Genomic DNA, 22,134 nt, shown 5'->3' with positions numbered 1-22,134 from the left:
CTTTTTGGTCATCTGGGTCTTTTGGTATCTTCGGGAATTTTTAGGTCATCGAGGACTTTTGGGTGATCTGGGTGTTTTGGGTCCTCAAGGGTATTTTGGATCTTCGGGAACTTTTGGGTCTTCGGGAACTTTTGGGTGATTTGGGTCCTCGGGGACTTTGGGGTCATCAAGGATTTTTTGGGTCTTTATGGACTTTAGGGTGATCTGGGTCATTTGGGTCATCAAGGGTCTTTTGGGTCTCAAGTGTTAAAGGGTCTGCCAAGGTCTAAGGGGTCTCAGCAGTTTAAAGCGTTAAAAGGTACATTTGAATAGCACGTAAATAATTAATAGACGTGAAAAAATATGACTGACTGACTGACTGACTGACTGACACACACACACACACACACACACACACACACACACACACACACACACACACACACACACACACACACACACACACACACACACACACACACACACACACACACAAAACACACACACACACACACACACACACAATTCCTTGTTCAGGCTGTTCTATAGGACGGCGGGCGGCATCAGTGATGCGCCGCTGTAGGGAATCTGCCGCCGAGAAACCTTGACTGGAGGGTTCATGATCACGTGTCCCATGTGCGGTGTGTTGCACTGGAACCTCGCTATTATTTCATTTTCATGAATGTAACTGAAAAAACAAGGCATTTCCCGAGGCATGATATTTCTGCTGATATTATTTGATTCCACATGGCATTATCACGCATAACGCTGACAGAGGCAAATGTGTCTAGCAGCCCCGCCCCCATCAAGTTGATTGACCGTCATAGCCACGCCTACCCTGGTCCTATTCTTTTACAAAGGAATGTAGTTTTGTGTACTTTTCGTGGAATCCTTTCAAGCTATGGGAATTATAATACCAAAGGATGTTGCAGGAAGTAAAACTCTGTCGAATGGTAGCAGAATCATTGCCATTGATAGAGGCAGCTCGGAAATATACCGTATGAAGGAGATTATTATTATTATTATTATTATTATTATTATTATTATTATTATTATTATGAACGACAAGACGAATTCCCGGGTTTGACCGATCTCGTTTTTTCGCTTTATTTTGCTTTTGCCTTGGTCTGGAGAACTGAAAAGTGATCCCTACCTCGACCATCAGCTGCACAGACCAGGTAGGCTCTCATATGTAGCCTGAGCGAGTTTTTAAAGAAGATAATCCAACTTTAGTTTTGTATGTAGCAGAGGGGAGCGACATTTTTTTTCCGCGCCATCCCTACATAGAGAGTACTGGCGTACTCTCTCATAATTATACACAAGCGTACCAAGTTTGATTTAAATCCCTTCAGCTGTTCTCATGTTATAGACCTATTACAGACTTTGACCTTTGACCACTTGACCCCAAAATCTAATCGGTTCATCTTTGCATCATTGTACGTAAGTGTACTAAATTTGGTCAGAATCCCATCACTGGTTCACAAGTTATCGCGGTAACAGGATTTTGACCTAACATGACCTCTGACCTTTGTCCTCGTGACCCCAAAACTGAATCAGTTCATATTTACCTCATCATACATAGCTGCACCAAGTTTGACTAAGATCCCTTCAGCCATTGTCAAGTTATTGCGGCAACGAAAACCTATCACGCACGGACAGATGGACGGATAGACAACCTGAAAACATAATGCCTCTGGTGACTTCGTCGGCAGAGGCATAAATATTAAAAACATAGTCTTAAAATTTGTTGATAGTCCTCACCTTTCCTTCTTTAACGATGTGTGCCGGGATGTGCAAGTCAGACTTTGGTGCTATCTCCTTTGTATGTTCTGCTGGACTTTGTTGAAGCTGGTTATCTGAAACACACAACCACACCTCACCGACATCACAAAATGCTTTGAATTCCACAATGAAACACACAATTTTGACACTAATTAGAAAGCATCTCAAAATGCAAAGACCTTCCGTGTCCGATTTGTACTCAAACTAAAGTTGACTAAAGCCATGTCCCGAGAGGTATGTCACTGCACCCTAGAGGTAAAACCATGTAGTACAGCTGCTAAGCTCGCTTATACGGGTTCAATTGTGCACTTTATGGTAAAAGCATGAAATCTCCCACATGTGTAACGGGGACCAAGACATTACCTTGTCAGATATGGGCCACTTCCTCGAGTGCCCAGGGTGGCCGTAAGAGGTCAATGACCTTTGGCCCTATAATTTGCACACATTATGCATATACAGCCTAAAATGATGATATACTATGAACATAATGTTTGATACCTGAATGCAAAATTACACAAGGTTTTGTTATTTAAACTTAAATGTAGATATTTTACCATCCTAATGTCATCTTAAAGTCATTTAGTGACCTTTGACCTACTCTGGACATTATATAGTCAGGCATCAGGCAAGCATAACTGATCGTGCCAAAGGTGTTTGTGTCAAACACATATCATGTTTGGTATCAAAGTGTAGCAAATACCATGCACATTGCAAAGAGGTTACTTAAAATGAAATCTGTTCTTAAGCAAAAGTGTCACCTCAAAACCTACTCTGAATTATGTCATGTATTTTGTGTTGCAGATACCGTAGTATTAATGGAAAAATGAAAGTGTGTCAGTGAATTAGTCTTTCTTTGAATTGCATTAGTCACTTCAACTGATCACTTCATTTTTCATTGAAACTTAACTGGTATTTAACCTTAACTTAACTGATGTGACTGTCCTGGTTTCTGTGATACGAAATATGGGAAATCCATTTCTCGAAGAAAGCAATGAGTTGATGGTCTTAGATACCAATTATATCATGGATGAATCAATTGCAGAAACTGTGAAGAAAATAGAGGCACTGGGGCAAGATCAGCACACACAATTTGTCAAAAAGAGTTGACAAGCCTAGCAAGCTGATCACAGATACACTGCAGAAGAACAAGTTGCCTCTTTTCAGTCATAAAGCACCAAAGCAGCAATTAAAGGAAAAGTTAGCGTCACTGAAGAGTAACTGCAATCTGTTCTCAAGATTGTATATTGCCTGCCAGAATAGAGATGGCGACTTAGATACATTCTTTGCCCACAAAAATCAAAGAGTACCACCATCATTGTCTGCAGATGGAAAGATGCACTCCGCATCTAAAGCTGACCCGATGAATTGCTTAGATTCTGACAAAGTGACCGCGACACAACGCCCCAAAGTGGATGCCAAAGTATTTGATGGTGCTGCAGTTGTCCACCTCTTAAACCCTGAAATGTCGAAAACATTCCTCGAGTATGCCGATGGTATTTTTGTACCCTATATTGTTTCAGAGCTGCAGAGTTGTGATCGAGTCGATATTGTATGGGATGTATACCATCCAGATAGTCTGAAAGCAACAACCAGGTAGAAGAGAGGCACAGGTACTAGACGAAGAGTGGCTCCAGGTGTAGCCGTTCCAAAGAATTGGAAACAGTTCCTACGTATTGATGAAAATAAGACAGAATTGTTCAGCTTCCTCTCGCAACAACTTACCCACTTTGAGATTGAAAGCAAGGAAGTATTTGCAACTGTGGTTGTGAAGCAATGAGCTCTTCCAGTGAATCGGCCCTAACAGGACTAGCCCCTTGTTTTCAAGAAGAGTCCGATACCCACCTGTTCCTGCATGTTGCAGATGCTGCCAGCAAGGGCCACGGCCACTCAAAAGTATGTGTTCACACAGCAAACAACGATGTTGTCGTAATAGCGGTAGCCATCTTCGATGCCATAAATCCTGAGGAACTTTGGGTTGCATTCGGCACAGGCGCAAGTTTTCGATATGTAGCCATCCACGAAATGGTTGTAGCCTTGGGTCCCAGGAAATCATCTACTCTTGGCCTATTCCATGCTTTAACAGGGTGCGATACCGTACTTCAATTTGCAGGAATTGGGAAGAAGACGGCATGGGCAACATGGAACTCCTTTCCCGAGGTTACTGAAGCATTTGATGAACTTTCACAGATGCCTGTAGACATCAGTGAGAAATCTATGGCTCTCATTGAGCGCTTTGTTGTCCTCTTATACCACAGAACAAGTGAGTTGACTGAAGTCAATGGCACCAGAAAGCGGCTATTTGCTCAAAAGGCACGTGCTTTAGAGAACATTCCTCCTACCCAGGCAGCACTCACAGAACATGTCAAACGAGCTGCCTACCAAGCCAACAAGTTAAGTGGGATTTTGCGAGATCTTGCCAGGGAGGTGACGGTTTTTCGGAGCTGTTCCGCTCTTCAGGCACCCTCGAAGTTAAGTAATTGTTCACAATTGTATTTTTGTCGAAACTGTATTTATCTTACGTGTGTGTACCTATAGTGCGTCCCGAGGAAGATTCTCGGTGTTAATCTTTCATACCTGTATAAAATAGTCGAGTATTTCGTGCCGCGTTATTCGTGCCCTAGTTCTTTAAAATTCCTACCTGGAGGCTTTGTTTTCGCTCAGCGGTCGATTGTGGTCCATCGACTCTCATTCTTTCAGTTTTTTCCCAGTCTTTTCACCCCAAACTTCCTTGTTTAAAATCTAAAAAAAAACAAAAAAAACAACAAACATTTCCTTCTTTGTTCTTATCGTTCGTTCGTTCGTTCGTTCTTCGACCATGTGTTTCACCCCCATTTTCACCCCATTCCCCAGATCGTTTCACATTTCCTGTAACTCGTAATAAATGAATCGTTTCTGTTTGCCCCGCATGTGCGGCCTTGTAGCCTGAGGCTTCCCCTGTCGAAGTTTGTTCACTTAAGTTCCTTCCGTCGCTGTTTTTGCTTTGTTCTTAGATTTTTCCCTTCTCTCCCGAACTTCCCCGAACATCCACTCTTTGTGTAACGTTTTAACCCCATCCCCCCCCCCCACCCCCCCCAAAACAAAAAAACATTTATTTCCCTTTCTCCACGTGTGCTGTCTCGCCCCGCCCCTATTATCTCCTTGCCTTCCACCTTTTGCCCTGTTCACGTGACTCGTGGTTGTCCCTCAAGGCCCTCTCCCCGTTGGTATTTTTGTGAGTATTAGATTGTTCTTCAAAGTTCTGTTTAAATATGTTTAAACTTTCCCCTGCAGTGTTTTATTCAGTGGCATATTACAACACCCTGTTTTTCTTCCGATTTAAAAGGCTCTTTTCAACTCATTCCACTTCAAAAAAAAATTCAATCTCTTATAATTCTTCCTCACTACATGCTCTAAATTCACATTCATTCCACCCCTCCTCCATCGTTCTTAAACGGATCTCTAACTTGAAAATAACAATAAACCCAAATTGTTATAAATGTTCGTCTTTCATGAATAATCCTCTTTCCAAACTCCCCCTTTGCCCCTCCCCTCCAAATCTCCCACCTTGCCCCTCCCCTCCTAAACTCCCCACTAACCCCTCCACTTCAAAACTCCCCCTCCCCTTCAAATCTCCCCCCCAACCATGCCTCTCCAATTCTCCCCCCTCCCACCACCTCCTCAAAGCTGCCTCCTCCCCACTTCATCTCCCTTCTATCTCATACCTCCACCAACCTTCTACTTTCCTTCCCCCCCCCCCCTCAAACGTCTCCTCACTGTCCCTCATCCCATCACCAACAAACCTTTCATCCTCCTCATCCTTCCCTTTCTTGTAACTCTTCTGTAATCTCTGACGCACCATCAACTGCTCTCCCGACCTCCCCCTCTCATCTTTCATCTGACCCTACCCCTCCACTCCTCTGTCCTGCACCCGATGCTCCCCCTCTCTCCTCATTAACGATATGGACATCAAACATCCGGGGACTTCGCTCAAACCTGGTTGATCTCTCCATTCAGGTTGCTTCTGACAATCCAGACTTGATCTGCTTAACAGAAACTTTCCTCCTTCAAGATCTCTGATTCCTCAATATATCTTCCTGGTTACTCCCTCCAGTATGATAGACCTGAGCCTCGTCCTGGTGGCGGAGTTGCTATCTTTATCAAAAACTCTCTTCCTCACTCTCCTTGCACTGCGCTCTCTCCACCCCACCCCCAGGAGTACCTCTGGCTACGGCTTCCTCTCCGCTCCCACCTTTTGTTCATATGTGTTCTGTACTGTCCTCCAAACAGTGATGACTCCATTTACATTTCGCTGTCGGACAACATGGACCAACTTCGATCAACTCATCCCAACTCTCTCTTCCTCATATGTGGCACATTCAACTGTCATCATGCCAGCTGGCTGGGTGTGGGTTCCTCTCTCACCAGCCATGGCACCTCAGCAAAGGACTTCTGCGACTCATTGGGACTGACACAATCTGTCAATTTCCTGACCCGGATCTCAGTCAATGGAGTATCTTCTCTTCTAGACTTGGTTATGACAAACTTCCCTGCAAATGTTTGCTGCTCTTCTTCTGCTCCAATCGGTTCTTCTGATCATGTGCTTGTTAAAGTGGACATCTCTCTGGCCATTCTCAGACAGCCTCCTCAGCGTCGACGAGTCTGGCATTTCACTCAGGCCGACTGGCACAGTCTGCAAGCAGCCATCATCTGGACTGGTCTCCCATCTCGACTGCCTTTGACATCAATTCTTCCTGGGAATTCTTCCAAAGCAAACTGCTCTCTCTCATGCACAGATTTATCCCATCTCGTCTTCAGTTGTCTTACCCTTCGTCCCGTCCATGGTACACTGAATATTGTGGTGAGGCAGTTGCCCTGAAACAACTCTCCTTTGCCTCTTGGAAGGCAAATCCAACTGAAGACAATCTCAGTTCCTTCCATCAAGCTCGGAACAAGTGTGTGTCTACCCTCAGGAGTGCCAGGAAGCACTATCTCTCCACACTCAAGAATGAACTCTCAAACCTGTCTCCTTCCTCCAAATTCTGGTGGCGTCTGGTCAAATCCGTTTCTGGTGTTTGTTCCCCCGCCATCACCTCCCTTACCTCAAATGGCTACACAGTTGACACCGCACGTGACAAAGCCGAATGCCTCACCTCTGTGTTTGCCTTAAAAGTTTTTCTCACAAACCAATCTCTCTCTGTTCCCCCCTTACCCAGTCGAACCCAACTGCTCCTGGAGTCTGTGTACTTCTCTCCTGACAAGGTGGAGAAGTTTTTGTCAAACCTCGACTCTGATTCTGCAACTGGACCAGACGGCATCAGCCCTACAAGCTTGCTCTGCCGCTCTATCTCACCCTCTCTCTGTTCTTTTCACCCTCTCTTTTGCTCAAGGTCATCTGCCAGCATCTTGGAAATCAGCAAACATTACCGCTTTACACAAAAAATGTGCAAAAACAGATCCTTGCAACTACAGACCAATCAGCCTGCTCGCAATAATCAGCAAAGGTCACGAAATCCATCATAGCTCCTGACATCAAATCCTTCCTCTTCTCCAATGGCCTGATCTCCGATCATCAATTTGTATTCAGACCAGGTCATTCTACTCTGGACATGCTGCTTCTGCTGTCTCAACAATGGATGGAGGTCCTCAATGCCAAACAGGAAATCAGAGCTGTCTCCCTTGACATATCACGTGCCTTCGATACGGTCTGGCACCCAGCTCTGCTCACTAAACTCTCCTCCTATGGTATCCATGGAAATCCCCACGCATGGCTTGCGGACTTCCTCTCTAGTCGTAGTCAACGTGTGGCCCTGAATGGATTTCTCTCATCTCCCCTTCCTGTTCTGGCTGGAGTTCCCCAAGGTAGTGTTCTGGGCCCTGTGCTTTTTCTTGTCTTCATCAATGATCTCTCAGACTCTCTGGAAAATCCTCTCTATCTCTTTGCTGATGACTCCACTCTCTGCCGCTCCATACCTCATCCCTCAGATCGGCAGTCTGCAGCCTCCTCACTCTCTGCAGACCTGGACAAAATCACAGACTGGTCAAACAAGTGGAACATGTCTTTCAATCCTGACAAATCTCACACTCTTACAATGTCTCTATGAAAAGACCGACTGGAAAACCCTCCCATCTACTTTCTCAACAATCCTCTCCAAGAAGTTCTGTCACTCAAGCTTTTGGGTCTCACTATCTGCCATGATCTTTCTTGGGAAAACCACATTTCCAAGCTGGCCTCAAAAGCCAGTCGCCGACTGAGCATCCTCCGTCGTTCGAAGTCCTTCCTTGGCACACCTGAGCTCCTCACCACATACAAGGCTTTCATCCGCAGCTCAATGGAATACTGTTCCCCCCTCTGGGCCCGTGCTCCTGCCTCACACCTAGCTCGGCTTCACGCTGTTGAAACCAAAGCTTTCAGAATCATTGGAATCTCCTGCGATGAAGCTAACTCTGAGGGCCTTTCACTCACTCACCGCAGGCAGGTTGGTGGTCTTTGTCTTCTACCGACTCATCTCCGGTCTTGCTCCCCCAGCTCTCTCTGTGCTCTGTCCCACAAATATTCCTACAGGTTGCACAAGATCTGCCAGCAACCCTCTCATTGTTAAACTGCCAAAATCTAGGCTCTCTGCTCACCTTCACTCTTTCATTCCCCTTTTCTCCAACCTCTGGAACAAACTCCTCCAGTCCCTTCAATCCCACTCCTCCCTACAGGTCTTTAAAACAGCTGTTCGCCACCATCTCTTATCTTCCCCCATCCAAAACCTTGATCTTTTCTACCCCCGCTAATTCACCCCAGATCCACTATTTTGAAATTCCAACTTCTTTCCTGGAAGTCCTTGCAGGGTCCATATGTTTTATACCTCTCCCACCTCCCCCCAAGCCCTCTCCCTCTTCACAGTTCTCTCGATGTCCCTGCTCTCAAATGTTGTGTTTGTGTCCATCCCCCTCTCTCCCCATCTTGTCCACAGCTCCCCTTATTTTGTGTTTTATGTGTCGGTTCGACTTTTTGTGTGATTAATGTTAGCTCTTTCACGAGCCTCGATCTTGTATACAGAAAAAAACAACAAAAAAAAACAAAAACTGTTGGAACCAGTCACTGGCGCTGAACCCAGAGCTTCCAAGTCCATCAGACTGGGGTTGGACCAAAGACACCGGTGAGTGGCAGCCCCTGTGGGCCAAACTTCCAGAGGCATCTAGAGTCGGCTATGAACTTATCAAGTGTGGTTGTAATGTCTTGTGTCATGGTAATTGCAAGTGCACAAAAGCGGCAATCGCTTGCACTGATCTGTGTTCCTGTCCATGTGAAGTCTAATGTGTTCCTGCAATGTACATTTGAACACAAGGGCTGCAGTGCATCGAGTACTTGAAGATATAGTTAATGCAGTTTGAACCTTGACCAAGTTAAGAAGTAGCATACGCGTACCCGAGTATGATCGGAAGAGGTTGCAAGCTATCAACTTCATCTCCGCTGAGTAGTATAACTTGGACTGTGAATGCCATGCAGATACACTTTGGTTTTAAGACAACTGATGCATATTTCAGTAGATAAAGACTATTTATGGTGTGCCTACATGCAAATTAAAGCAAGTCTATGCACACTTAAATATTAGCTTTCTTTCATGATGGAGGAAGCACAAATTAGTCAAAAATGTAACATATGAGATTTTGTTATTTATTGTTATTCATGTGAAAGTTTTACCCACTTTTAGGTAAAATTTAACCAAAACTGGTTTTCATTTATGTACCAACTACAGATTGAAATTAATGGTCCATTAAATATTTAGGTATCATAGCTTTCTTCACAGAAAAGGTGCTTTTTATGACGTAAAAAAAGAAGAAAAAATGAGGTAAAAGTTTATTGACCCCAATTTTGGGTAGAAATGAACTAAAACTGTTGGGGTCTTGTTTTTACTATTATTTCTAGTGTGTACCAACTACAGATTGAAATAAAGGTTCTAAAGTATTTAGGTATCATAGCTTTCTTCACAGAAAAGGTGCTTAAAATGACGCAAAAAGAAGAAAACTTGAGGTAAAAGTTCATTGACCCCTGGTGGCCATGTTGGAATAGGTACAATGTGGCCCATATCTGAAAAATGTTACAAATGGTCAATAACAACACTGAGGAAAATTTGGTGCTTTTCCCATGAAGTGCACAATTGAGGTGCTTAGCAGCTGTACTAATGTCCCCATTACCCTTATCCCTCCACGTCTCCCTTGATCACACTCATTCAAAGGTCGTGAAACAGTGACGATACCAGACTCGGTGGCATAAGGGGTAGGTAGAGCATCCACTCCGAGTCTGGGAAGTCAGTAGTTTGAACCACGGCCGAGTCATACCAAAGTCTTTTTAAATGGCACGTGCTGCTTTTTGCTTGATGCTCAGCTTTTAAAAAGGATAGAGTACGGACAAACAACAAGGTTGACCAAAATAACCATTGTGCAAGTTTGACGGCCCGATTGGCCTCCTCCTGTGTTGAAGTTCTTTGTAACAGAACTGATCATATTTACTGTGGAAACCAATCTGTAAACAGCAAACAAAGTTATTTTGGTGTCCAGGTTTACTGCATCTCAGGTATCTGCTACAATGATGGGCACAGCACACATTTTACTTTAAGAATTACTAGATCTCTCCTTTATCGCACTCCTCAAACAAATTAGTCAGCACAGCAACCCATCTGTGAAGGCCTCACCATCCCACTTGTGATCCTCTGTGACAGCATCCTCATGTTCTTTCTGCAAACTCTGCACTTTCTGAAGCAAGTTGGTCTCCTTGCCAGCTGATGCACTCTGGGGCTGAGGTTGAGCAGGTGGGTACTCTGGTTCTGAAGCTTGCGTCATTGAGGTGAGATGTGTCTGACCCTGGGCAGGTTGAAAGTCCACAATCTGGCTGGGTGGAGATGAGGTCCTGAAATCATCTGGTAGGGTTTTGACTGAGAATACAAAGAAGTACCAGTAACTTGAAATTATTCCTCCTTTTTTTTTCTTCTTAAAAATTAACAGGCTTTTAATTACAATGAAGATCACAATTGTTTTGTAAATGTTACATGACCAGCAACTTTGCCAAGTTATAAAATACAGAAGCAAAGTAGTAAGTAAGGGGGCACTGAAAGAGATTCAAAACATTTCACAATATAATATCACCACAAACACCAGAAACAATTTCTCACAATAAATTATGCGTGCAGTGGACAAGGTTGCTGCATTGATAAAGGGATATTCAAAGATGTATGTGACTATACCAGAAGCTCGACTATCATTGTTTGCAGGAAGGTTGTCCCATACAGGAAGTGTTGTCTGTTTCTTCAGGAAAGGACTCTTTACCTTGCCTGTACAAAGGATATGCCATGAACAAAATGTGGAAAATGGACCGAAGATAATAAAAATATAAAAACAAATAACTGAAACAACAATTGAAAAACGAACAAATAATAAGATAATAAAAATATAAAAACAAATATTTGAATCAACAATTGAAAAACTAAATAATGAATGAATGAATGAATGAATGATCGTTTTGAGGCCATTTTCCTCGCTATAGCGGGAGTTAGCCTTGCGGGCCCCATGACAATCATGGTTCCCTGTTTGAGGCAATGTTTTCTGGCCGGATGCCCTTCCTGACGCCAACCCTTAGTCGCCTCTTACGATGCGCAGGGACACGGTGTACCTATTCTAAATCTGGGTACACACCGGGAAATTACTTACACTATTGAAAAACTAAATAACAAGATAATAAAAAATAGAAAAACAAATACTTGAAACAACGGCAATTGAAAAACAAACAAATAATAAGATAATAAAAATAGAAAACCAAACATACTGACACACACACACAGGTGTACACAGAAAGCACATGCGTGTGTCCTGTGTATGTGTGAGTATAAGTTGCATCTTTTTCGTTGCATAGTATAAGTTGCATATCTGTAAATGTGCACAACTTTAAAACAGACAAACCCCACTAGATTGGTCAAACGGTAAGGTAACTTTAAAAATGTAAAAAAAACAAAAAAACAACATGAAGGCTGTTCCTTGCTTCTCCCATCCATGGAACCACCTTCTCCCATCTGTCTCACCCTTCCCTCCAGGGCTTCAAAGCCGGCAGGGCACCGTCACCTTATGCTATCCAAAATTCTGACCTAGGATCTTTATTATCCCCATTAACTCCACATTATATTATCCCCATTATCATTAACTTTATTATCCTCATTATTGAGGGATTTTCGAAGCTCCACACGGTCTCCACGTTTTCAAAGTTAAGTCTGTTCACAATTGTATTTTGTCGAAACTGTATTTATCTTTCGGTGTGTGAACTTATAGTGTGCCCCTTGGAAGTTTATCGGTGTTTATCTTTCATAAATTAATCGTTTGTTTGCCGCGTCGCGAGCGAGGCCTTGCAGCCTCAGGCTTCCCCGTCGAAGGTTGTTCCTTCCTTCGCCGTTTTGCTAGGTTTTTTGATTTCCCCTTCTCCCCCAAACTTCACCAAACATCTACTTTTTGTCTAATGTTGTAACCCCCCCCCCCCCCCGCCCCACCACCCCAAAAAAAAAAAAAAAAAAAAAAAAACTTATTTCCCTTTCTCCTCTTGTGCTTTTGTTTCATCGTGCGCCTCTGTCCATGTGCGCTGTCCCGCCCCGTTTTCAAAGTTTCCACGTTTTTAAAGGTAAGACTGTTCACAATTGTATTTTGTCGAAACTGTATTTATCTTTCGGTGTGTGAACTTATAGTGTGCCCCTTGGAAGTTTCTCGGTGTTAATCTTTCATAAATTAATCGTTTGTTTGCCGCGTCGAGAGCGAGGCCTTGCAGCCTCAGGCTTCCCCCATCGAAGGTTGTTCCTTCCTTCGCTGTTTTGCTAGGTTTTTTGATTTCCCCTTCTCCCTCAACCAAACTTCACCAAACATCTACTCTTTGTCTAACGTTGTAATCCCCCCCACACCCCCCCCCACCCCAAAAAACCAAAAAAAAACAAAAAACATTTCCCTTTCTCCTCGTGTGCTTTTGCCTCTGCACACATGCCCTGCCCCCATTATCCCATTGCCTTGCACCTTTTGCCCTGTTCAAGTGACTCATGGTTGTCCATCAAGGCCCTCTTCCCCATTGGTATTTTTGTGAATATAAGATTGTTCTTCACTGTTCTGTTTAAATATGTTTAAACTTTCCCCTGGAATGTTTTATTCAGTGGTTTATTACAACACGCAGTTTTTCTTCCTATTTAAAAGGCTCCTTTCAATTTCCTCTTCAACTCATTCCATTTCAAAAAAAATATTCAATGTCTTGAAATTCTTTCTCACGACATGCTCTAAATTCTCATTCATTCCACCCCTCCTCCATCGTTCTTAAACGGATCGCTAACTTGAAAATCACAATAAACCCAATTTGTTATAAATGTTCATCTTTCATTAATCATCCACTTTCTAAATGCCCCCCTAGCACCTCCCCTCCAAATCTCCCCCCTTGCCCCTCCCCTCCAAATCTCCCCCCTTGCCTCTCCCCTCCTAAACTTCCCCTTCCCCTCCTAAACTCCCCCCTTGCCCCTCCCCTCCAAATCTCCCCCCTTCCCCTCCCCTCCAAATCTCCCCCCTTGCCACTCTCCTCCTAAACTCCCCCCTGGCCCTTCCCCTTCTAAACTCCCCCCTTGCCCCTCCCATTCAAAATTCCCCCCCAGCCCCTCCCCTTCATATCTACCCCCCAACCATCCCTCCCAAATTCTCCCTCCTCCTACTTCTCAAAGCTGCCTCCTCCCCACTTCGTCTCCCTTCTATCTCATACCTCCACCTCCCCCAACCTTCGGCCTTCCTCTGCCCCCCCCTCAAACAGCCCCTCACTGTGCCTCATCCCATAACCATCAAACCTTTCATCCTCCTCATCCTTCCCTTTTTTGTAACTCTTCTGTAATATCTGCAACACTATCAACTGCTCTTCCTACCTCCCCCTCTCATCCTTCATCTGACCCTACCCCTCCCCTCCCCTGTCCTGCACCCGATGCTCCCCCTCTCTCCTCATTAACGGTATGGACCTCAAACATCCGGGGCCTTCACTCAAACCTGATTGATCTCTCCATTCAGGTTGCTTCTGACAATCCAGACTTGATCTGCTTAACAGAAACTTTCCTCCTTCAAGATGTCTCTGATTCCTTAATATCTCTTCCTGGTTACTCCCTCCTCCGGTATGATAGACCTGAGCCTCGTCCTGGTGGTGGGGTGGCTATCTTGATCAAAAACTCTCTTCCTGACTCTCCTTGCACTGCCCTCTCTCCACCCCACCCCCAGGAGTACCTCTGGCTACGGCTTCCTCTCCGCTCCCACCTTTTGTTCATATGTGTTCTGTACCGTCCTTCAAACAGTGATGACGCCATTTACATTTCGCTGTCGGACAACATGGACCAACTTCTATCAACTCATCCAAACTCTCTCTTCCTCATATGTGGTGACTTCAACTGTCATCATGCCAGCTGGCTGGGTGTGGGTTCATCTCTCACCAGCCATGGCACCTCACCAAAGGACTTCTGCGACTCATTGGGACTGACACAATCTGTCAATTTCCCGACCGGATCTCAGTCAATGGAGTATCTCCTCTTCTGGATTTGGTTATGACTAACTTCCCTGCAAATGTCTGCTGCTCTTCTTCTGCTCCAATCGGTTCTTCTGATCATGTGCTTGTTAAAGTGGACATATCTCTGGCCATTCTCAGAGAGCCTCCTCAGCGCCGACGAGTCTGGCATTTCACTCAGGCTGACTGACACGGTCTGCAAGCAGGCATCAATCATCTGGACTGGTCTCCCATCTCTACTGCCTCTGACATCAATTCTTCCTGGGAATTCTTCCAAAGCAAACTGCTCTCGCTCATGCACAGATTTATCCCATCTCGTCTTCAGTTGTCTTACCCTTCCTCCCGTCCATGGTACACTGAATCTTGTGGTGAGGCAGTTGCCCTGAAACAACTTGCCTTTGCCTCTTGGAAGGCAAATCCAACTGAAGGCAATCTCAGTTCCTTCCACCAAGCTCAGAACAAGTGTGTGTCTACCCTCAGGAGTGCCAGGAAGCACTATCTCTCCACACTCAAGATTGAACTCTCAAACCTGTCTCCTTCCTCCAAATCCTGGTGGCGTCTGGTCAAATCCGTTTCTGGTGTTTGTTCCCCCTCCATCCCCTCCCTTACCTCAAATGGCTACACAGTTGACACTGCACGTGACAAAGCCGAATGCCTCAACTCTGTGTTTGCCTCAAAATCTTGTGTCCCAAACCCATCTCTCTCTGTTCCCACCTTTCCCAGTCGAACCCAACTGCTCCTGGACTCTGTGTCCTTCTCTCCTGACAAGATTGAGAAGTTTCTGTCAAATCTCGACTCTGATTCTGCAACTGGACCAGACGGCATCAGCCCATGGGTCCTAAAATCCTGCTCTGCCGCTCTATCTCACCCTCTCTCTGTTCTTTTCACCCTCTCTTTTGCTCAAGGTCATCTGCCAGCATCTTGGAAATCAGCAAACATTACTGCTTTACACAAAAAGGTGCAAAAACAGATCCTTGCAACTACAGACCAATCAGCCTGCTTCCAATTATCAGCAAAGTCATGGAATCCATCATTGCTTCGGATATCAAATCCTTCCTCTTCTCCAATGGCTTGAACTCTGATCATCAATTTGGATCAGACCAGGTCCTTCTACTCTGGACATGTTGCTTCTGCTGTCTCAACAATGGATGGAGGTCCTCAATGCCAAACAGGAAATTAGAGCTGTCTCCCTTGACATTTCACGTGCCTTCGATACGGTCTGGCACCCAGCTCTGCTCACCAAACTCTCCTCCTATGGTATCCATGGAAACCTCCACTCATGGCTTGCGGACTTCCTCTCTGGTCGAAGGCAACGTGTGGCCCTGGATGGATTTCTCTCATCTCCCCTTCCTGTTCTGGCTGGTGTTCCCCAAGGTAGTGTTCTGGGCCATGTGCTATTTCTGGTCTTCATCAATGATCTCTCCGACTCTCTGGAAAATCCTCTCTATCTCTTTGCTGACGACTCCACTATCTGCCGCTCCATTCCTCATCCCTCAGATCGGCAGTCTGCAGCCTCCTCACTCTCTGCAGACCTGGAAAAAATCACAGACTGGTCAAACAAGTGGAACATGTCTTTCAATCCTGACAAATCTCACACTCTTACAATGTCTCTCCGAAAGGACCGACTGGAAAACCCTCCCATCTACTTTCTCAACAATCCTCTCCAAGAAGTTCTGTCACTCAAGCTTTTGGGTCTCACTATCTGCCATGATCTTTCTTGGGAAAACCACATTTCCAAGCTGGCCCCCAAAGCCAGTCACCGACTGAGCATCCTCCGTCGTGTGAAGTCCTTCCTTGGCACACCTGAGCTCCTCACCACATACAAGGCTTTCATCCGCAGCTCAATGGAATACTGTTCCCCCCTCTGGGCTGGTGCTCCTGCCTCACACCTAGCTCGGCTTCACGCTGTTGAAACCAACGCTTTCAGAATCATTGGAATCTCCTGCGATGAAGTTAACTCCGAGGGCCTTTCACTCACTCACCGCAGCAGGTTGGTGGTCTTTCTGTCTTCTACTGACTCCTCTCCGGCCTTGCTCCCCCAGCTCTCTCTGTGCTCTGTCCCCCAAATATTCCTCCAGGTCGCACAAGATCTGCCAGCAACCCTCTTATGGTTAAACTGCCAAAATCTAGGCTCTCTGCTCACCTTCACTCTTTCATTCCCCTTTTCTCCCGCCTCTGGAACAAACCCCCTCACTCTCTTCAATCCCACTCCTCCCTCCAGGTCTTTAAAACAGCTGTTCACCACCATCTCTTATCTTCCCCCATCCAAAACCTTGATCTTTTCTACCCCCGCTAATTATACCCCAGATCCACTTTTTGGAAATTCCAACTTCTTTCCTGGAAGTCCTTGCAGTGTTCATGTTTAATACATCTCCCACCTCCCCCAAAGCCCTCGCCCTCCCACATTTCTCCCGTTGTCCCTGCTCTCAAATGTTGTGTTTGTGTCCTTCCCCCTCTCTCCCCATCTTGTCTACCGCTCCCCTTATATTTTGTGTGTCGGTTTGACTTTTTGTGTGAGTAATGTTAGCTCTTTCACGAGCCTCGATCTTGTCTCCAAAAAAAAGAAAAAAAAGAAAAAAGAAATATAAAAAAACTCTTCCTAACCCAACCCTCCCACTTGCTGTTTTTTTTTTTTTTTTTTTTTTTTTTTTGTATACAAGATCGAGGCTCGTGAAAGAGCTAACATTAATCACACAAAAAGACAAACCGACACACAAAACACAAAAAACAAGGGGAGCGGCAGACAAGATGGGGAGAGAGGGGGAAGGACACAAAAGAGAGGGGGAAGAGGGGGAAGGACACAAACACAACATTTGAGAGCAGGGACATCGGGAGGACTTGGGGGGAGGTGGGAGAGGAATAAAACATATGAACACTGCAAGGACTCTGGGGTGAATTACCGGGGGTAGAAAAGATCAAGGTTTTCGATGGGGGAAGATAAGAGATGGTGGTGAACAGCTGTTTTAAAGACCTGGAGGGAGGAGTGGGATTGAAGGGAGTGGAGGAGTTTGTTCCAGAGGCAGGAGAAAAGGGGAATGAAAGAGTGAAGGTGAGCAGAGAGCCTAGACTTTGGCAGTTTAACCATAAGAGGGTTGCAGGCAGATCTTGTGCGACCTGAAGGAATATTGGGGGGACAGAGCACAGAGAGAGCTGGGGGAGCAAGGCCGGAGAGGAGTCGGTAGAAGACAGAAAGACCACCAACCTGCCTGCGGTGAGTGAGTGAAAGGCCCTCGGTGTTGACTACATCGCAGGAGATTCCAATGATTCTGAAAGCTTTGGCCTCAACAGCGTGAAACCGAGCAAGGTGTGAGGCAGGAGCACCAGCCCAGAGGGGGGAACAGTATTCCATTGAGCTGCGGATGAAAGCCTTGTATGTGGTGAGGAGCTCAGGTGTGCCAAGGAAGGACTTCGCACGACGGAGGATGCCCAGTTGGCGACTGGCTTTGGAGGCCAGCTTGGAAATGTGGTTTTCCCAAGAAAGATCATGGCAGATAGTGAGACCCAAAAGCTTGAGCGACAGAACTTCTTGGAGAGGATTGTTGAGAAAGTAGATGGGAGGGTTGTCCAGTCGGTCCTTTCGGAGAGACATTGTAAGAGTGTGAGATTTGTCAGGATTGAAAGACCTGTTCCACTTGTTTGACCAGTCTGTGATTTTGTCCAGGTCTGCAGAGAGTGAGGAGGCTGCAGACTGCCGATCTGAGGGATGAGGAATGGAGCGACAGAGAGTGGAGTCGTCAAAGAGATAGAGAGGATTTTCAAGAGAGTCAGAGAGATCATTGATGAAGACCAGAAAAAGCACAGGGCCCAGAACACTACCTTGGGGAACTCCAGCCTGAACAGGCAGAGGAGATGAGAGAAACCCATTCAGGGCCACACGTTGACTACGACCAGAGAGGAAGTCCGCCAGCCATGCGTGGAGATTTCCATGGATACCAAAGGAGGAGAGTTTTGTGAGCAGAGCAGGGTGCCAGACCGTATCGAAGGCACGTGAAATGTCAAGGGAGACAGCTCTAATTTCCTGTTTGGCGTTGAGGACCTCCATCCATTGTTGAGAAAGCAGAAGCAGCATGTCCAGAGTAGAGTGACCAGGTCTGAAACCAAATTGATGATCAGAGATCAAGCCATTGGAGAAGAGGAAAGATTTAATATCTGAAGCAATGATGGATTCCATGACTTTGCTGATAATTTGGAGAAGGCTGATTGGTCTGTAGTTGCTGGGATCTGTTTTTGCACCTTTTTTGTGCAAACCGGTGATGTTGGCTGATTTCCAAGCAGATGGCAGATGACCTTGAGCAAAAGAGAGGGTGAAGAGAACAGAAAGAGGGAGTGAAAGAGCAGAAGAACATGATTTTAGGACCCGTGGGCTGATGCCGTCAGGACCAGTTGCAGAATCAGAGTCGAGGGTTGACAGAAACTTTTCCACCTTGTCAGGAGGAAAGGACACAGAGTCCAGGAGCAGCTGGGTACGACTGGGTATGGTGGGTACAGAGAGGGATGGGTTTGGGACACAAGATTTAGAGGCAAACACAGAGTTGAGGCATTGAGCTTTTTCACGTGCGGAGTCAGCCGTTAAGCCGTTTGAGGTGAGGGAGGGGATGGAGGGGGAACAAACACCAGAAACAGATTTGACCAGACGCCACCAGGATTTGGAAGAGGGAGACAGATAAGAGAGTTCGGTCTTGAGAATGGTGAGATATTGTTTCCTGGCTCTCCTGAGGGTGGACACACACTTGTTTCAGGCTTTGTGAAAGGAAATGAGATTTCCTTCCGTTGGATTTGCTTTCCAGGAGACGAAAGCAAGTTGTTTCAGGGCAACAGCCTCACCACAAGATTCCGTGTACCATGGACGGGAGGAAGGGTATGACAACTGAAGACGAGATGGTATAAATCTGTGCATGAGAGAGAGCAATTTACTTTGAAAGAATTCCCAGGATGAGTTGATGTCAGAGGCGGTAGAGATGGGAGACCAGTCCAGATGATTGATGGCTGCTTGAAGACCGTGCCAGTTGGCCTGAGTGAAATGCCAGACTCGTCGACGCTGAGGAGGCTCTCTGAGAATGGTCAGAGAGATGTCCACTTTGACAAGCACATGATCAGATGAGCCGATTGGAGCAGAAGAAGAGCAGCAGACATTTTCAGGGAAGTTTGTCATAACCAAATCCAGAAGAGAAGATGCTCCGTTGACTGAGATCCGGGTCGGGAAATTGACAGATTGTGTCAGTCCCAGTGAGTCGCAGAAGTCCTTTGCTGAAGAGCCATGGCTGGTGAGAGAGGTACCCACACCCAGCCAACTGGCATGGTGACAATTGAAATCACCACATATGAGGAAGAGAGAGTTGGGATGGGTAGATAGAAGTTGGTCCATATTATCAGACAGTGAGATGTAGATGGAGTCATCGCTGTTTGGTGGACGGTACAACACACATATGAACAAAAGGTGGGAGCGAAGGGGAAGCCGTAGCCAAAGGTATTCCTGGGGGTGAGGTGGAGAGAGGGCAGTGGAGAGCGAGTGAGGAAGAGAGTTTTTTATAAAGATAGCAACCCCACCTCCAGGACGAGGCTCAGGTCTATCATACCGGAGGAGGGAGTAACCTGGGAGAGATACCAAGGCATCAGAGACATCATGAAGGAGGAAAGTTTCTGTTAAGCAGATCACATCTGGTTTGTCAGAAGCAACCTGTATGGAGAGGTCAGTCAAGTTTGAGCGAAGGCCCCGGATGTTTGAGGTCCATACCGTTAATGAAGAGGAAGGAGGAGCATCGGGTCCAGAACAGGGGGGGGGGAGGGGTAGGGTAAGATGTGGAAGAGGAGGAAGAGGTAGGGAGAGCTGTTGAAGGTGTGTCAGAGATTTCAGAATAGCTTGGAGAAAGGGAAGAATGGGGCGGACAAAAGGTTTGATGGAGATTGGGTGAGGCACAGTGAGGTGTTATTTGAGGAGGGGGAAGAGCGAGGCAGAAGGTTTGGGGAGATGAAGGTGAAAGTTGGAAGGGGGAAGAAGCAGGGAGGATGCTTTGAGGAGGAGGGGTGGTTTCAGTGTTTCTTATCCTTCTCTCTCTTTTCCTTCTCGGTTATCCCTTTGACAGTTGTGCCCAATTGTTGCCCCGCTACCTGACTGTCAGGGGGGAGGTAGGGAGGAGGAGGAAGAGGGACCTGGAGTTAACAAGGTCAAAGTGCATAGTTCTTTTAAAGCCTCATGGTGTAAAGTGCGGAAGAAGCATTGTCAAATGGAGGGGTGAGTGACAGAGAATTGGATGGATGAAAGGGGGAGATACAAAATATTTAATTAACCTTCTTGTATTTCTGTCACAGAATTACAAACAGTGTGAAATTAAAAGTCATCTGTACAGACAGGAAGTGCATGGTGAATCAGCATACAGTGGCACCCTGGTGCTTTCTGCTACTGTTTCGTTCATTGCCAATCTTTAAGACTACCAAAATGGTGGCGTTGCTTTGTGGAAATGGTTCCACAGATGGCCATCTCAACAACCCACCAGCACTGGAACAGCATTTTAGTCCACCCAAGGGATGTAACCACAATTTAGTTGTTTGCCTCAGGTCACACCCATTGTTCCCAGTCCCTCTTAGCACACGGCTGTACTTTAGACCATGCAGCTCTCTAACTTTCTGTGCTTCTCTCCCCCACCACACTCATCCTACAATATCACGAAGGGGATTTTCACTGCTCTTCACCAAGCAAAATCCTGACTCCTCTTCGCTGCTTGCAAGGGTGTAATAAAGTAGTGGGCCAGACAATTTTAAATCCAGATTATTAGCACCCATGCGGGGAAGTTGGGTATGATATGTTCAACAAATGACTGACACTCGCCTTTGCAATATCACACAAGACAATATTGTATTATGTGTTATATTATGTATTATGTAAGTACTGGCTAAGGCCAGTTTAGTTAGCATTGAAGCTGCCGTAATCCATGCTCAACTACAATGGACTGGCCAAGACATTCGTACGTGTGAGACACACCTACAGGCCAATCCCTGCTCTGCGGGGAAAAATGGCCTATAAAGGTGGTTCTTGTTAAAGATACTCTGAAACAATCCTGCACAAAATGAACATCCCTGACTTGAACTTTGAGCAACTGACGATTGTCTATACAGCATGGCAAAATGCTGTCAAGGTGGGTGTCTACGACTTCAAGAATCAACATCTGGAACCAGCTGGCAGTGCATGATCAACTAGAACGGCACTTGGTAGAGCGCATAGCTCCGCTAGGCTGAACAGTTTATGTTTTGTATCCCACCGATAGGCCGGATCTGGATATTTGGGGGACAGAGCACAGATAGAGCTGGGGGAGCAAGGCCGGAGAGGAGTCGGTAGAAGACAAAGACCACAAACCTGCCTGCGGTGAGTGAGTGAAAGGCCCTCGGAGATAGCTTCATCGCGGGAGATTCCAATGATTCTGAAGGCTTTGGTTTCAACAGCGTGAAGACGAGCTAGGCGTGAGGCAGGAGCACCAGCCCAGAGGGGAGAACAGTATTCCATTGAGCTGTGGATGAAAGCCTTGTATGTGGTGAGGAGCTCAGGTGTGCCAAGGAAGGACTTCACACGACGGAGGATGCCCAGTCGGCGACTGGCTTTGGAGGCCAGCTTGGAAATGTGGTTTTCCCAGGAAAGATCATGGCAGATAGTGAGACCCAAAAGCTTGAGCGACAGAACTTCTTGGAGGATTGTTGAGAAAGTAGATGGGAGGATTGTCCAGTCGGTCTTTTCAGAGAGACATAGTAAGAGTGTGAGATTTGTCAGGATTGTCAGGACATCAGGAATCAGGAATCAATAAATCTGTCAGGACTCTTAACCAAAACGGAATCAAGTCTTCCTTGTCACATATGCAATCTCTCCA

At 45.9% G+C, this 22,134-nt stretch overlaps 1 protein-coding gene across 1 annotated transcript in view; it reads right to left on the bottom strand.

Moving 5' to 3' along the window:
- LOC137423031 (drebrin-like protein) overlaps positions 1-22,134 on the bottom strand; it is a 160,156-nt gene that overhangs the window by 37,203 nt on the left and 100,819 nt on the right. The window contains exons 11-13 of the mRNA XM_068109806.2: positions 10,974-11,060; positions 10,425-10,664; positions 1,741-1,835 (exon numbers count right to left, since the gene is read on the bottom strand). Coding sequence (XP_067965907.2) covers positions 1,741-1,835; positions 10,425-10,664; positions 10,974-11,060 — 422 coding nt within the window. The remainder of the gene's footprint in view (positions 1-1,740; positions 1,836-10,424; positions 10,665-10,973; positions 11,061-22,134) is intronic.

Source organism: Myxine glutinosa, chromosome 3 (assembly GCF_964187855.1).
Source record: "Myxine glutinosa chromosome 3, kmMyxGlut1.1, whole genome shotgun sequence".
In the NCBI taxonomy this organism is placed as follows: Eukaryota; Metazoa; Chordata; class Myxini; order Myxiniformes; family Myxinidae; genus Myxine; species Myxine glutinosa.
This window is presented reverse-complemented; position numbering and strand designations above follow the sequence as displayed.